Raw genomic sequence first — 18,736 nt, 5'->3', positions numbered from 1 at the left:
CTCCTGATTCGTTGTCGTTTTCAACTACCTTCTTGTATGCTTGGCTCTCATATAATTCGGCTCGTCTGAATCATTTCCCTTACTCGAACCGACTGTCTCCAATTTGCCTTCTTCTTTGGCTCTCCTCTTTCGTTTGGTTGGCTCTTGTTCCAGCTCGTCATCACTTTTGTTGTCTGCACCTGATCTCGCAATTGTTGTTCTCCCCCTCAAGTGTGGCACGTCGAGATGTCGAAGTTCAAGCATCTCCGAGAAGTGCTACAACTTGTTTAGTTCGAGTGCCTTGGTGAAGATATTAGCGACCTGCCGATCGGGTTGAATGTAGTTCAATTCGACTTCACCGCTGATGACCCGCTCGCGCACAAAGTGATAGTGCACTTCTATGTGCTTCGTGCAAGCATGGAAGACGAGGTTCTTTGCCAACTGCATACTACTGATGATGTCACAGTAGATCAGGATCAGATTGGTAACTTCCACTTGCAGATCCTGCAATAGCCGTTTGAGCCATATGACCTCACATGTAGCGATGGTGGCTCCTCAGTACTCATCGACTATTTCTTGCTGCTCCATGCGATCGCCGCACTCCCAAGGGAGAACATAAAACCGAATGTTGATCAACGATCTATGGCATCTCCGGCCCATTCCACATCTGTGTAGCTGACCAACTGTTTGGTGATGCCGTCCCGGTATAACAGTCCACGATCCTTCGTGCCGCTCATGTATCGCAATATCTGATGCCTGCATTGAAGGTGCTTGATTGTTAGTCTCTACATGACCGGATAGTTGAGATTGGGTCGAGTGATCGTTAAGTATATCAGGCTTCTGACAATTTTCCAGAACCGTTTCTCATCGTAGGCCACTCCCGAGTCATGACGAAGGTTTATGTTTTGGTCAAGAGGAGTGGTGAAGGATCAACAATCTATCAAATTTCCGAATTTGTACAACATATTCAAGACATAGTGTCGTTGAGTGAGAAATATGATGTCGGGGGTGTGGATCACTTCGATCCTGAGGAAGTAATGAAGGTCCCCCGAATCCTTCATCTCAAATGCAACGGACAACTAGGACTTGACTCAGGTGATTTCAGCAAGGTCGACGTCGGTGATGACCAGGTCATCCACGTACAATAATATGCAGATTGGGCCTTTCTAACCTTTTCGGATGAACAAGGAGGAGTCGAATTTGAGACCTCAAACCCCATCTTATGCAACCGTTGCGTGATTTTAGAGTTCCAAGCTCGTGGGGCTTGCTTGAGGTCGTAAAGTGAGTTCTTTAGCCGATATACTACAAACTTGTTCAACTTTGAATGAAATCTAGGGGATTGGACCATAAATACCTGCTCTTCAAGGTCACCTTGAAGAAACACGTTCTTGATGTCCATTTCATGGAGATGCCACCCCCTTGTCGCTGTTACCGCCAGCAACACTCAGACGGTTGTCATCTTGGCAACCGACACGAATGTCTCATTGTAGTCGATGCCCTGCTGCTGCATGTCACCTTTGGCCATTAGTCGGGCCTTGTACCGGTTGACAGAGCCGTCGGCATTGTACTTGATCTTATACACCCACTTGCATCCAATCAACTTCACACCCTTGGGGGCGTCAACCAGGTCCCATGTTTCATTGTCAGCTAGTGCCTGCATTTCTTCCTTCATGGTTGTTTGTCGATTTGCATTTTGTGTCTCTTCCGCGTAGCTCTCTGGCTCGCGTATTTTCACCACCGTTGTCATGTACGCATAGTGATGCACCATGTACTCATTGTAAGCGTACCTAATTACAGGGTTCATTTGGCGAGTTGATCGGCGCAACCTTTCGTTGGCGGTCTTTAGGGCCCTCTTGGCCGATTTTGACCTCAGCTCTAAAGGTCCATCTTCACTCATGGCCTCGTCGAACTAACTCCGATCCAACATGCCTTCAAGATTTTCATGCTCCAACATCTTCTTCTTCCTTTTCTCTTTGTGGGTAAGTCATTTCCTTTGCTTCCTCCGCGGAGATTGCTTCTCCGTGTGTAGAAATTCGATTCTGGATGTACAATGCCATCTGAATGACTTTGGCCCAATAAAATTTGGGCATGCTCTTCTCTTCTAGCATTGCCCGTGCCGCTTCCATGATTGAATAATTCTTGATTTCGCCCACGTCGTTCTGCCCCGACGTATATCTGTAGGTGAATCGGCGCCGAATTCCTATATGTTGTAGATAAAAGTTGAACTGGCCGGAAAAGTATTCTTTTCCGCCATCCGATGGCAGACACTTGATCTTCCTCTCCGTTTCTCTCTCCATTAGACTCTTCAAGTTTTGGAAACAATCAAGGACATCAGTCTTCTTCTCTATGAGGTAGATCCACGTGTGTCGGCTATAGTCGTCATTGAAGGAGACAAAATATCGACTCCCGCCTAGGCTCACATTCTGTGCCTGTCCCCATGTCACATCCGAATGGATTACGATGAGCTTATTATGGCTCTGATTGCGTTCATTGGGAAAAGGAAGCCGGTGTTGCTTTCCTAGCTGAAAAGCTTCACAAATTTGGGCCTTCCGACCATTGAACTTTGACAAGCCGAACATGATTTGTTTCGCTTGCAACTCCTGAAGCCTTTGGAAGTTGACGTGGCCGATGCGCTTGTGCTACAAGTCGATGTCCTATTCGATTTTTTGTTCTTTGGCGAACATTGTGGTGCCGACATAATTTGTTTCGAGGATGAACATCCTCCCTTCGTTGCGCCCTTGCACGATTAGTTGGCCTTTTTCTTCGATGAAGCACCCGAGATGAGTGAATTGGACAACATTACTTGATCGACGATTTGTGCGACTGACACCAAGTTCTTGGTGATCGTCGGGACATGCATGACGTTCCTTAGCCTCCCTTTCTGACCGACATGGCTCAAGGGGACATCTTTGATGTGCTCGATTGGATGAGGGGTGTTATCACTAGTTTCGATGACCCCGACTGTTTAGGCTTCTCGAGATATGAGAACCACTCTTCATGGTTCGTCACATGGTTGGATGCGCCAGAATCCACGTACCACACCTCGTTTGGCTTCGAGGTGCTCATCTTCACCGTATTGGCCTTGTGCTTCATTAGAAAAGATGGTCCCATTGGGCTCCTCAGCCTTCAACATAGTGCGATTGTTGTCGATTTCTCTCTATCGGATATTGTTGAGCTTTTGATGGAGTTGCAACTTCCGGGCCGTGGTACTTGCGGCGCCACTCTTCTTCAAATTTTCCCAGGCCTCCTTAGGCAACTTTGCATTACGAATATAACCCGACATCTGATCGTGCATATAGGATGCAAGGCAGTACAAGACTCTACTTGCCGCCTGCTCCCATGCCAAAAAATCCTTGTGTTGATTCTTGCGCTACCTCATCTTCTCCATGGATGTAACTCTAGTAGCCATGCCCAAGCAAGTATTGGTGCATCTTGTATTCCCAAGATGTGTAGTTGCTTCTGTCCAACTTCTCTGTTGGAAGAGCACCACCCATTCCTCTATCCATTTTTCTATCTGTACTTGTCCAGAGATTAAGAGCTTGTCTGTGTTGAAGCGCTTGTCGGAAACAGAGGATTCTCAACCCTTGCGCTTTGATGCCATGTAAAGATTATGTGCAGAAGCTAAAAACAGAACACAACTGGCTTAACCGGACAACAACAGAGGAAACACTGAGAGTATGAAGATACATAGTAAGCGAGAGAGACAGAGAGAGCAGAACACAGAAAAAAAAATCAATTCAAAATAATCACTCTGTCCATATGACTATGCTCAGTGAGCACTTTTATACAAGTCTTGACTGTGGGCTGACACAAGTACCATCAATACTTTAATGCTCATATAGAGCATCTGACACTAGCTCCTAAGGTTACTCCTATTTACTAAAATAGGAATGTACGCCTCTAACAGCATGTCGGCTTCTCCAGCCGATCCGGCCTACGGTCTTTATTCGATGTGGCTCTTGGCTTCTTCAACCGATACAGTCTAGCTGATCGGTCTTCATCCGATCCGGCTCTCGATTTCTTTAATTGATCCGGCCTACGTTGAGCTTGCTTCTCAATAGATTCAATGAAGGTGGAGCTTGCTTCAGTCTGTATAAGCTCTTCTTCAATCGGTATATCAAGTGCTCCTTCCCTTTCTTGACAAACTCGTCCGATTGTTGCATGTAGATCTCTTCTTCGAGGTCACCGTGCAGGAACGTCGTATTGACGTCTAGCTGCTCGACCTGGAGGTCCATGCATGCCACAATCCCGATGGATGTCATCTTGAGTACCGAGGCAAAGATCTTGTCGAAATCCACCCCCTTTTTCTGTTGGAAACCCTTCATCACGATCCGAGCTTTGTATCTTGGTGGATTTCCGGCGTCTCCCGGTTTCAGCTTGTACACCCACTTATTCCGGAGCACTCTCTTTTCTTTTGACGGCTCCATCAATTCATATGTGTGGTTCTCATGCAGGGAATCCATCTCGTCCTCATGGCAGTTAACCACTTGCGGTTGTGGGTGTCTTTCTTCGCTTCCTCGAAGCTTTCCGGCTCCCCCTCGTTGGTCAGCAACACATGCTTTGCATCCAAAAATATTTGGGGGTCCCTTCTCTCTCTGACAAGATATCTCTGTCCTTGGTTTTTGACCACCAGTTCCTCGATTTGTTCTTCATCCGAATCCGATTCGGGGTCTTGTCTGGTTCCGGTGTCCGATTCTTCTTCTTTGATCGGTTCGATTTCTTGTCCGAATCCGGCCGGTTCTTCAAGTGTCATATAGCTTCCAGTCGGATGGGTCCTTGTGAAAGACTATAAATATAAGAAACGTAAAGGAAAACTTCCTCATATGACTTGTTTTTATGGCAAGATTGACTTGAGCAAAAGGAACAATTGTGTTCAAGTTCCACCTCTTTTCTTCCATGGTTTGATCCCCAATATAAGAAACGTAAAGTATAATTGGACAAGTCATCACTAGACTTATGTTGGACTCTACTGACAAGCTTTATGATATTCTAAAGAATGTAATATCTGATAGAGGATCCCAATTATCTCATATTTATGGAAACACCTTCTAAAGTGAGCCTAGCCGAAAAGCTCAAGCTCTTTAGAACCTTCTAGTGACAAACTTGTAGGAAGCGTTAGATATCTAGCTTCATGTTACAATATCATAGAATACTAGAACACCCTCACTATGTGGAGGAAAATATGAATATTACAAGAAACTCATAGAGACACAAAAATGATGACTAATTTCTATTCCCGCGTCTAGACACATACAAGCACACCAAATATTTTCAAATGTAGTGGAATATTTAGTGTTTACTTCAAACAATCAATGCATTAAATTTTCTTACACATTGAGCTTGTATGAGTATCATAACATTCTCGTTCAAGCGCATGTTGTGGGGTCCCAATATCTCTTTGAATGCTTGAAATTTAAACGCATTAAGGGCTTTCCTAAAAATGTCGACCATTTGCTCATGTGCGGCAAAAATTAGTGACATTTACTAAGATTATATGTCAAATAAAGTCATAATGCACCTCTATGTGCTTGTGCATTGTGCCACGTCAAGTAAAAAGGTGTTCACACCAACCTACTTAACATTCCATATTGTTGGTTAGACAAGAGAGAAGGGGTGTTAGATGTGCTCAAGTGTAGTAAGCTAGTTTAATTAATGAGTCAACTTCAAAGACTTGCTATAATATTGTGAATGGCTACTTAAACAAGCTAATGAAAATTCATAATCCACATTATAAAAAATAAGTAATTACTTAATTAAGGGAAACAAGAGAAATATATAGGCCAACAACACACCACTCTCATTACCTTTATGAAACCAACCTTGCTTTACAAGATGAAGCTCAAATACTTAGATGGAAATTAAGGGTTTGAGCTTTTAACTTGAGGTGAGGGTCACTTAGCTTACCAAAGGTGTGTGAGAGAGAATAAAACAACTATGACTTAAATACACAAGGAAAAAGAGAACACAAAACTCGAAAGAGCACCAAATTTGGCTTATTTAGTCTTTTATGATATTTAGGCCTTTATTCCTAGATATAGACTTGTCCCTGAGGCACCAATCGCAATGTCAATATTTTCAGACATTGGGAAGTGAAAGGTATGGTAGGTACATAACATTCCCATCTTGACCTAGCAAATATATACGCTTGGTTGCACCACTTAGCTAGCCACTTCGTTGCAAAGTGGGGAAGACAATGAAGATGGCAAGAGTCATGCATACTCGGATATTGTACGAACTTTTCATATTGGGCTAGCTTGAGGACTTATTTCTTTATGCCAAAGGGATTTGAGTAACACTTATTGGCATGAGGCTAAATAACCAAGCATAAAATCTCACAAATAGTATCACATCTCTCATGTCTACCACCAGATTTGAGGCCCCAAGCTCTAAGAAAAAGGGAAGCAATCCCATTTGTCACACAAAACAAATAGAGAGAACTAATATTCAAATCTACCACCACAAATCATAAACTTATAAATAAACCCAAATGAAAGCAGTCCATAGATGGTGAATGGCCATAAGGTACTCATTGAAGGCAAAGATAAAGACATTTTAACCTCTTGGCGGGTTAAGCAAGTATAACTATGGCCCAAGGACAACTACACCTTTTTGGTTGCCAACCTATACCAACATCCACCACACCTCTTAGGATAGGGGGCCATAACTAAGAATCGGCAACGGTTCGGTTCGATTCGAGAGTGTCAAAATTGAACTATTTAAAAATTTTGAAACCTGAACCAAACTGAACCACGAAACCATTAAACCAACCGTTAAAATCACAATTTCGTGGTTTAATTTCGGTTTTCAACTTAGGTCAAAATTCAAATTTTAAAATTTAAAAGATTTCATTATTTTAAAATTTTAAGGTTTTAAAGATTTTCCTAAAATGTGAGAATAAGGCCTAAAATGAAAAGATTGTTTAAAAACATTTAAAAAAATACCATTAAACCAATTTAACCGCGGTTTCTAACCATTGAAACTGAATTGAGCCGTTTAAACCGTTAGCCGCGGTTTCGGCAGTTCGGTTCGATTCAAACCGAACTGTTGCCAACTGTTAGCCATAACCCTAAATTTCAATCATGAGCTTCAAGGCAAATTCAAACCCCACTTTTGAACAAAGGTATTGATAAATGAACATGAACATGTTACATATGTTGACAATATGGGAGGTTCTAAGGATCCTCACAAAATGTCAAGGGTGGTTTGATGTAATACGCAATTGCAGCTTCCTAAAACACCAAAAGACCATTCAACCCCCACTCAGAGTACCAAATACAATCTAAAAAAAAAAGTGGCACATATCACACCAAAATTGTCACCTAATCAAACAAAACCCTAACACGTTGGGTTGTAAAAATGTGTAATCATCCACAAAAAAAGAGCTCAACTATCCAACTTGAACATAAGATTAATTTTTTAGTTAAACCAAAGATGTCAACAATGACCACTTAGGTTCAACATGAGCATGCACACTCACATACAAAAGGTACAATTAATTTCATGAACGAGTTTTTCTATTTTCACAACTTAGTTGTATTCCTTGCTTGAATCACTCCGCAAAGTCATGGATTTTGAATTCAAGTTCATCATGGTAGTCTTCTTACATTTTACCGTTTTTGTTTATTTATTGTTTGTTTCATTTCTTTTTCTCTCCTACACTCCCCTTTCTCCATGCCCCTTTCATTCCAACTTTGTCTTCTTCTATTTGTCAATCTCATTATCCTCATCTTTCTTCTCATATAAATTTGCCCCATTGGCCACCATTTTTCCTATATCCCCCCTCCCCCTCTCCAACTATACTCTGTAACCATTTTCCTCACCCCTTGAATAAGGCCAATGTGATAAACCCATGACATCAACTTAATGTGTGTCACCACAACCACCACCATTATCATCTTATCATACAACAAATTTATTGAAGTACAATGTGTTCTTGCATTCTGGAATTCAATGAAGCATCAAGTAAGGTTTGATGAGGCATAATAAGACATTCTAAACTCTAGTATTTGGTGAAATAGTTATTAGTCATATAAGATTGGTCAAAGAAGGGTCTCGTAAATAGGATCTCTCTTATTTGTAAAGATGTAATTGAAACTTCGTACAAAGTCTAAAGAATGATGATTTGTTGAAAGTAAAAGATTCACCAATTTGTTTAATAGAAGTAGAGAGAGAGAGAGAGAGAGAGAGAGAGAGAGAGAGAGAGAGAGAGAGAGAAGTAAATGACAGGATGGAGATCTTGTTCCAATTTTTATGATATTGGGGGTTGCAACACAATTGGAATATGTGTAATGTTTTCATGTTTGATAGTAGACATGGGGTGATGCCTATATAAAGAATTTGAAAGGCATCTTTATGGGAATTTCTGAATGTTAAGCACCTAGGGATAATTTCCTCAAGTGTATCTGGGCTTTATATTAGCTTTATTGCATGTCCCTCTACCTATGGTAGGAGAATAAGAAGTTGTAAAAAGTGGATGTCATAAAAATAATATAATTGTGTACATTGCAAATGGATTTATTGGTTAGATTTATGAACCTTCCTAGTCTCCTAAGTCTTAAAGGGGCATAGTTGTAATTTGGTTAAATGAAGGGGAAGTATAAAACTGAAACTATAAACCTTTTACAAGGGTTCTTCTTAATCACTTTCCAATCTAAAACATTAAGCTTGATTGTTAATTAACTCGAGCTTTCCAATCATGTCAATGATTTATTGTCTCTATATTTTTCTATCAAGTGTGTGGAAAGATAAAATATCATTATTGTCCCATTCAATAGAAAATTACCTTATGTTATATCTTAGTAGTTGAATAATAAATCTAAAGAAGAGAACTTAGTCTCACCAATAGAGTCTTAATGAGATGTTGTAATAAAGGGGACATTTGCTTCCCTTTATATAAGTCCAACACTTAAGGCTCCCAAACCATCACGTGTTATGCAACCTAATGGCTTTGCTTGGTTCCTAGGATAACTAGGTTCCCAACATCCTACCCTTAACCCATTAAAATGCCTTAGAATTGGTATTTAAGGTTACTCTTGAAACCCATGCTTGCTCCAAAGCTCCCATCATTGCTTCTTTGTCTTCTACAACCTCTTCTAAACTTGGATTTCTATTTCGGCAAACTTCATCATGGATCTTCCACTAGTTCATGGTAAGACTATATAATGGTAGTAGTGGACCAATTTATATATATGGCTCATTTTATTGCTTGTTCTAAAGTTGTATCGGCACAGGGGTCGTATTCCAACAATCATTGAAGAACTTGACTAATGTGGTCATCATGATCCTCTTAAGCCTTCTAGTAGATCAAAATGTCATGCAAATAAACTATGGTGAAGATGTCCAGGAAATCCCAAAACATATCATTTGCCAAATGTTGAAAATTATATTTGTGACATTGAATGGAATAATTGCTACTCCAAATGTCCATAGAGTGCTAAAAGAAATCTTTCATTCATCGCCTAAACAAGGTTTTATATACTTAAAGTTCTAGCCTCATAAAATTTTTCGACCCATTGGGTTACTAAAAAAACCTTGAAATCAATAACAAAGGATATCTATTTAAAGCTAGATTACGTCCCTTAACAGTTAGTGAGTTGTAAATATTTGGCATTTTCTCTAGAGAAAGAGCAACATTCGATATTGGTCTAATGATTTGAGTAATGTATCCCACATGGTTTTCGATGGATTCTACCTTACATGGCGCCAAAGAAGAGTTTGATTAGTTGTTTCACGCAAATAGATGGATAATTCTCAAGTAATTCCATCCAGCTCAACGCACCTGACAAGTTGTACTATACGTCAACCCAAATAACATGACCGTATTTAATCCTCCCTAATCCACAAACAAACTTGGAAGATGGGTGAGCCACTAAGGGATCTAGAATGTCAAATAAATCCATTCACCGAATCGGGATTGATGTATTTTTGAAGAATCTCCAGATCTAATGAAGAGGGGATATAAATTGACCCTTGACTTTTCAACTCTTCAATTTTATAACCACCAACGATTGTTTCATATGCTAGTTGAGGGGGCTAATGCAAGAGAATTTGTTTTGTCAAAGCAAATTCTCAATCCATGGAACAGGAGTTGGCTCCTAACATTAAGAAACTAAAGGCAAAAACTTGATAACACTTACATGTACTAACCTCAACTTGTTTTGCAAAAGCTCTCTAAACTTGATTCGATTAACTAGAAGCAATAATAGGAACAAGGTCTATATATTGTACCAGGTTTTCCAACCAAATAGCTCCAATTTAGGCTAGAATTACTCATTTAACACATCTTTAAAACTCTGAAACAATTAAATAGAGCAAGACAAGTGGAACTACTAGGGTTATTGGATGTTACTAGTGAACTATAACTAAATTTATAAACTAAGTCAAGCTATAGGTGCACCCAGTAAGAAGGCGTATACTAATCTAACTAAAAAAAACCTAGTTAAGTATCGAGTCGGGTGCATTTGAATCACTACATACATTTGATTCAAGCATTCTTGGATTTGAAATCACAAATCCTCATATTATCTATGAACATAAGTTAATTTTCAAGTTGGGGATCATGTGTAATTGGTGAGTTGATTCAACATCAACATCTTTATAACATGTGTGAATTCATGCATTGTGACTAAATTCATTGTTGAAGGAAGGGGATGACATCATCATCATACAAGACCACTTGAAGGACTCAAACTCATTCTAGTTCAAAACTAAAATTCGGCAAACTTATCTTAGGCTTCTTGTATACAAATAAAGTTTTTTATTTTATATTCTAATTCGGTATATTTTTTGGCTTCCGCCGGCATAATACGAAATGCAGAAGATGCACAATGCAAGTGAAGCACGACTAACTCCTAAGCAACGAAACTTATTTGTAGTTAATCATGCCTTTTGTTTTTATTCTGCTAAATTAATATGAAATAAACATGCCATTAACGCATTGATATTGTTTAATGTAAGGATGGACTAATATCCAAATAATATAAATTCTTGGTAATAATGATATTTATTGTATATAGTCTACGATACTTAGTTGCAAATTATGCTCGTAATCTAACACACTCATGCTTAAATCAATGCAAGGGGTTTTTTGGAAAATAAAATAAAAATTAAAAAATGCAAGGGGAGGTAATACCACACATATTGGGTGGGAAGCTAAACTAGTTCTGAATATATAATATGAGTTTGTGGCATGCAATAATAGCATATAAGGTGCGTGAGATGGCAATTAATTGAAGTAAGTTGGTATTAATTAACTATCATGTTGGGAACAATTGGTAATGCAACTAGTAACATTGAAAATGTGGAGGAGCTGACCGATTCATCAAGTTCAAAATCCCAATAACTATAAGTTGGTGACACTAGTAAATGTTAACTAGATTTGAAGTCAGTCTTACTAAAAAGTGTTGTTGGAGGGGGCATCACAGCCGTTCACCATGGTCATGATCTCGGCCATGACCAACTTGACTTGGAAAGGTCATCAGGGCCATCCACAATGGAGACCATGACCATATTGACCATGGCCATGACCATGATCACCATCCATCACGACGAGGGGACATCATGGCCATTCACCATGGTCATGGACTTGGACTTGACCATGAGTCATGACCATCTTGACCACGACCATGGCCATGATCACCATCCATCACCGTCGTGATCACGACGACGAAGTAGGAAGACTCAGATGCGTTTCGAAAGGGCTTCCTTCCTTGAACCTTCCTGATTTTCTGTTACAGTTTCATTTCCTCATCGAAGTAGTTGGGATTACCTTTCCTTTTTCTGTCTGTTTCTTCTTCTTCTTCTTCTTCTTCTTCTTCTCTCTGACTCGTTTTTCTTTATGGCTTTCCCTTCTCCTTTTTTTTGTGTCAGACTTTTGTGTGAGTGCCCTTGATCCATGACTGCTTCATGTCCATAAAACTTTAACGAATCCCTGAAGGATTTAGATGAGGCCTGTAGAAGGAGAGCAGAAAACAATCCTCTGGAATTTCCAATCCAATTGCTGGTTTGAAGGACAAAGAATCTGTTGCAGCAGCAGCAGCTGCAGACAAGGTTTCAAATCAGATTTAACTTTTTGTGCTAATCGTAATCATATCAATGGGGAACCAGGGCTCGTGTCTACATTGTGGAGGCATGGAAGCATCATCAGCAGCAAATAGAGGCATCAGGGTGATTACTAGTGAAGACGAGAAACCAGGTGGGGACACCAAAGAACGGAAGTCTGGCATAAGTAATTATCCGGTCACAGCTCACCGCCATCTTCAGGAAGGAGGAGGTGGAAGAATGGGCCGGCAGGCATCAGCCGCAGTGCTTCGGCATGAGCAAGCCATAGCCCTGCTCTTGCAGCACGGGCGGGATATGAGCAGAACAACCTACTCTTATGGCCGCTCCGCATCTTCTTCAACTTCTCGGCCTCAGCTAGTTATATCAGCAGCTCATGTGCCTCCCAAACAAGATTTAGTTCTCCCTCGGAGTGCCGCTGCTCAATCCCATGTTGCTGCCCCTGCCGCTGTTGATGCGTCTCTCACCCTTCATCCACAGAAATTATTGGCAAGAAAAACCAAGGTATATGCTTGCTTCCTCACAATTACTGCTTACAAAAAAACAAAGGCAATGCTGCTAAGCAACCTAGGGGCCATATCACATCATAGACTAATAGTTCATCTCGAGATTTATATAAACTCTAACACTTAAGTTTATGTAGAAAGATGAGCTCGCTCTTTAGCGATGTCGATGAAGTAGGAGCTGCTCAGCAATCTAGGGGCCAATATCAACATAGCCTAATAGTTCATCTAGACATCCAGGAGATGCTTTTCTGAAGATTTATATAAAATACACTTAGTTATTTTTTTTTTCACTTAAGTTTATGTAGAATGATCCCATCTCTTGACTCTGCCGACCGCACTTACCGTTTTTCTAGCATAAAAATTTCAGGGGACGGGTTCGTGTAACAACTTGATGGAATTGAATAGATTTGTTCTCATCCATGGGGGAGGTTTCGGGGCATGGTGTTGGTATAAATCAATTGCTTTGTTGGAAGAGGCAGGCTTCATGACAACGGCATTGGATTTGTCAGGATCAGGTATCGATTCGACAAACCCGAATGAGATCTCGAGTTTGGAGCAATATTCGAAACCTCTTTGCGAATTTTTGGAGAAACTGCCGGAAGGGGAGAAGGTTCGTATGGGAACACATTATGTATTATGAAGTCAAGTTTTCTCTATGTCAAATGTTTCCTCTTCTGAAAATTCCATCCATCCATTGTCTTTGAAATTTTCTCAGGTAAACCTGGTAGGCCATAACTTTGGGGGTTCTTGCATATCCTATGCAATGGAACACTACCCCCATAAAATAGCAAAAGCCATATTTGTTGCTGCCTTCATGGTAAAAAATGGGCAGGCTGCTCTCGATTTGTTTTCGTCCCATGGGGTATGTACAATCTCAATGCCCCGGGACACATCTCCTTCTTCTTCTTTTTTTAATACCCTTAGACTGAATATGAAGGATGTATACTTGCATATAAAAAAAAACATCTATAGGTTGCAAGTTCAAATGAGCTTCTGCGTAATTCGCAAGTGTTTGTGTATGCTAATGGTAAAACTCATCCTCCCACTTCTATAGAGCTCAACAAAACCCAAATGAAAGAAATGTTCTTCAACCGGACGAGCTCCAAGGTATCTCTTCTAATGACCTGTTCCATTTCCCACTCTTAAAAAAATCGTATTTTCATGAAGCCTACATTTTATCTGATCGATCACAATGATGTTCTTATCAAAAGGACGTGGCATTGGCTGTGTTATCAATACGCCCAGTACCATTTGCACCTTTCACAGAGAAGTTGTCTCTAACAGAAGAGAAATATGGGAATGTTCGCCGATTCTTTATCCACACGATGGACGATCAGATATTCACGTCCACAATGCAAGCACAAATGGTGGATTCCAATCCTCCCGAGCAAGTCCTTAGGCTTAAAGGTAGTGACCATTGCCCATTCTTCTCAAAGCCTCAATCTTTGCATTCCTTGTTCGTAGAGATTGCACAAATGGAGGACACAAAATTATCGAATTTCTGTGTGTAAAAGGTTCAATATGCCTAGGGGCAAATAGGAAAATGGTTTCCAAGAGAAGGATTGATCCATTTTTACAGTGTAAGCAACTCTTCAAAATGTACCTATAGGACTTTTAGTGTGACGATCAACATTACTTAGCATAAACTATTTCTCATTTAGACACCTGAATTCGTTTTTTATCTTTTATTTTGAAACCCATTGTAGGCATGTTACTCATGGAATGTGGTTTCAAGCATTGTATAAAAGGTTCAAGCTATTGGGGCAATGGTGGGAGCATATAGACAATTGGAAATGGAAATTTACCAAAATATGCTTGTATGTATGAGATATTCAAGCAATAAATGCCTGACTTATTCACAAAAACTATTTGTATATGTTTGGTCAAAAGTTATGACTCAATATCACATGACATTTACAATTACAATTGTACTTAACAGAATTTTGAAAAGCCATCATTCTTTTATACATGATGGGACAATATTTAGAGCACACATGTGACATGGGCTTAATCAACCTAATCAAATTCAGAATAAGTTATTAACTTAGACCTATTGAGAATAATAACAATCAATTTAACTCTTACTCGAAGTCCTTTCTAGTTTTTATAAATAATGCAATGCAAGCTCACTACTCACCCACTCTCTAATTAGAAAATGATAGTGAAGTCAACCTCAATTGTTGTCAATGAAGACATGTCCACAATTTAATTGGATTTACTTGTTCTTTTGTTATGATAATGAAAAAACCTATGATTATTCTTGAATCATAACTATGTGCACTTAAGCCTAGTGTGTTAATAATTCTTCGACTACACATAATAATCAATGTATCTTAAAAAGTATTCTTCTTCCCTCTCTTCTTGCAAAGTAGCAATGCAAGTGTGTTTCAATTACTATCCCCTCATAAACAATTTGTGAGAAGCCAACATGTCAAAAAGAGCAATGTGTGATGACATTTTCTTCTTATTATATTGGCAATTCATGGATTTTGTGAACCTACTAAAAGACTTTACAAATATGTAGGAGAGAGAAGTGGATGCTTTACTAAGCTTACCATAAGATGTTGCAACTTTTGTCGAGGTAGGGCAAAACCTTTCCTAATAAATCTAATTTTTAAATGCGATGTAATGTTTGAAATTGAGATTTTATACCACATTGAGTTGTAGTTGTTTGGGTAGTACATGGTAGATTGGTGAGAGGTGATTGAGAAATAGGGTAGTTTTACCAATATGTGTTCCTCCTTAGTACGATTATGTATAAAGGGAAATGAATGTCTAAATGAACTCATCAATATATGCTTTGTGTATCATTATTCATTTGTATAGGTGATGTTTATGAGAACCTTGTTCAAACGTTTAGGAAAAGTGCCTTGCAATGAACACGCCAATACTTACCAAATTTGGAATTTGTTACTTTGCAACATATTATTTATATTTTTTGTTATCCATTGATCTAAATATTGATTTTGGGGTTTAACAATGAAAAAAACATTCAAAGCTTTTGAGAACAACTAAAAAGAGGTCTCCAAAAAAAATTCCATGATGATGGTGTAAATGGGAGCACCAATGTCATGACATAGTTGTACGGAAAATCTAGGTCTATGATTTGCCAATGGTGAGCCTATAGCGTTTTTCATGCATTTTCCAATCAAAGATATCATAGCAATCCAAACACATCCCTTTATACTCTATTAGATCAATTTATGAAAGAGTTCAGCACATTCTATGTCAACAAGAATATTTTCCAATCAAAATTTTCATGTTGGGTGGACGGACTTTAATGGATATGAAGTCTACAAAGGAAATACTTGCCAAGAATAAATGATGGTCCTAACACATTTGCATCTTGAATAGGTAACATTTTGGCTAAAAAGTAACCTTTTTATAAAATATCACATATTTGTCATCTTGCGAATGAAAAAGACTTCATGTACATAAAGACTTTCAAAAAATACTTCACTAAATTATTAAGGTGGGATCAATGGAAAAAGAATACAATTAAAACAAAGTATCACAACCTTCATAAATACTTCAATGATTAGAAAATAGAAGTTTTTCGAGTACATTATTTTCATATGTAAAAAATTTACACCTCATTTTTACGAAGGAAACAAATAATATCAATGTAGTCATACTATTTATCGTCATTATCATGAGTGCCAACCCCACTACCACTATCCTCATATACATTGATTTTTCTTGTCACTTTTTCCCTCTTTTTCATTCTACAAACAAACAATACTTCATCAAGATGGTGTCCCTTTTTTTACAAGTCACGTAGTAAGCGTGCACACCTAGAAGAAAGTTCTTGTTCTTATATGGTAGTGAAGTTGTGAAAAGCTTTATATGGGGCTAAGTAGACATCAAGTGCCTAGTACAAGAAAATTGGTGGATTTCTAGTGAATGTTAGATTAATGAGATGTGCAAAAAGCATCTCAAAACTAAGATTAAGTAGGTAATGATAAGTATATCGTATGTGAATGATTGGATCCCCTTGGGAAATGCCATTGTTACCTATTTCAATGGGAGTAGAAGTATTGAAAGAGTGAACAAGGATAGGAATCTAATGTGCAAGTCTCCTATATTTGTGCAAAATAAGATCAAACATAGTCTATGTTGTGGGAGTACAAATAAAGTTCACTTCGAGCCTAACGAAGAGGCATTGGCAAGCTATGGTAGTCAAATCATCGTCAAGGCCTAAATGAAATGACCAAGCACCCAGATGGTTGTTTCCGCCAATGGCTTCCATTAGTGGACAGGAGATGTAAATATGTATAGTTGTGGTACAAGTAAGTTACCATGCAAAAATAGTCGATGGCAAGCTAGGATGCACTTTTGTTGTAAATGAGGGGGTGGGGATTGTGATTAGTTTTGTGGGGAGAAGTGTGAGTTTTGTTGAATATGGCTGAACTTTGATGTACTTTGATTGCTAATTAATGTGTAGTGTTGTTTTGGAATTTAAATAAATAAGTAGGCATTGGCAAGCTAGGATGCACACTTTAGGGTATCTAAAGAATATAATAGGATATGCCATGAAGTTTAGCTAAGGAACAAGACCTCACCCATGAAGTGAATAATCTTAATTTGTGTGAAAAGCTACATATTAGAGTAGCTCTTAGTGGATGCAAAGGGAGTGACTCAAGAACCTCGCTACGGTCCCTAAATCATGGTTGGGGGGGGAGTCGTGTTTTAGGGACCCCGAACCTTGCCACAGTTCATGATTGCTAAAAAGGTAGTTTGAAAGTTGGGGTATCCATATGCCCTTTTTACATGAGAGTTATTGTCCATTTATATAAGTGTTAATAATTAGGAAATTAACTAGGGTTAATTAGGGTCTAATTATGTGAGTATTGATAAAGTAGCAGAAGATTATGTAAAATGTGTTGTGTATGTGTGTGAGAGGAAGAGAGAGAGAGAGGAAGATACACTTATGAACCATAATATAAATGGGGGATGATTAACAAGAGTGTAGTTAAAGACCTTTCTCTATATTAATAAGCATCAAAATACAACGATATCCTCAATGAGGTATATATACATCTAATGTGCAAGGGTGCACGTGTATAAGGAGAATATAGGTACAAGGATGTAAGTCCTATATTAAATATACTTGGCAGTGGAGGATCTAGAATGTATCCCCACTTATGTACAAGTACAAGAACCTATTTAAGGGTTTAAAAGGATAACACACTAACTAGATTCTATCTAGGTAATTACTAAGTTACGTGGTTAACTAAGTGGCTAAACTAAGTTGAGCTTGATATCTCAACAATAAGTTAAAAACCCTCCAATGTCCCTTCCACATTAAAAACCCATTGGTCATTAGCCATTGCCACCTATTAAAGGGTAGTTCACCACAATATTAATACGTGCATGTAGCGTGTTTTTAATATACACTTGTCTTATGGCCAATATTCTAGATTGGAAACAAATTATTGCATGTGGATATTAAAACCAAATAATAGAATACAACATTTTTTCCTTTAACAAACAATTATGGCAAATTGTTCATGATATACTCTATGTGTATAAGCCTAAGGAGGTCCATATGACTAATAATGGGAAACTATATGCACACAATCAGGCCAACTACAAAGACAAGTGACGACATTGTGGACTCATTCTACTTGATGATGTCTTATTCAAGAACAAAGACAAATATCAAAAGAGCATGGTGAACATTTTGCATTTGCCCATGATTACAAAGAATTTGGTGTGCATAAGCATAATTGCGAGGAATACAAGTATGCTTCAACTTATAAAGAACTAGAGAATATAATTCTATAGAAGATCAAGCATATATATTCATTGAAATAGATTATGATTGATTGATTTTGTGTGTGTGTGTGTGTGTGTGTGTGAGAGAGAGAGAGAGAGAGAGAGAGAGAGAGAGAGAGAGAAAGAGAGAGAGCCCAAATGGATGTAACTGAGTTGGTCAAAAGAATACGAAGAGATATATTGAGATTAGAGGTCAAATATGACCTATGAAACCAAAAATATAAAATTTTCACGTAATACATGTGAAATTTAGTAGCTTCTCTCGATGTTCAAGAACTTTACTCATGAATATCACAATCAAGAGTGTTGTGAGAGAAATTCTTTCATGTGTTGGGTTGGGTCATAGAAGTGTGGAAAGTAGAGTCGGATATGATCAAAGGAAGAACATCCTATCAAATTGTGATACTCAAACTCCT

The 18,736-nt window shown here is 38.7% G+C and overlaps 1 protein-coding gene across 1 annotated transcript; it reads left to right on the top strand.

Moving 5' to 3' along the window:
• The first annotated feature begins 12,912 nt into the window (after nt 1-12,912).
• On the top strand, nt 12,913-14,236 carry LOC147858087 (putative methylesterase 11, chloroplastic). The gene is made up of 4 exons (XM_087327374.1): nt 12,913-13,152; nt 13,258-13,404; nt 13,515-13,649; nt 13,754-14,236. The coding sequence occupies exons 1-4, from the start codon at nt 12,934-12,936 to the stop codon at nt 14,051-14,053; spliced, it is 801 nt and encodes a 266-aa protein (XP_087183500.1). The 5' UTR covers nt 12,913-12,933; the 3' UTR covers nt 14,054-14,236.
• Nucleotides 14,237-18,736: the final 4,500 nt, after the last annotated feature.

The sequence above is a fragment of the Azolla caroliniana genome, unplaced genomic scaffold (genome assembly GCF_043228905.1).
Source record: "Azolla caroliniana isolate FFs.n. ecotype wild unplaced genomic scaffold, voAzoCaro1.0.p SCAF_11, whole genome shotgun sequence".
NCBI lineage: Eukaryota > Viridiplantae > Streptophyta > Polypodiopsida > Salviniales > Salviniaceae > Azolla > Azolla caroliniana.
The sequence above is the reverse complement of the archived record's forward strand: the minus strand, read 5'-3'. Positions and strand labels throughout refer to the sequence as shown.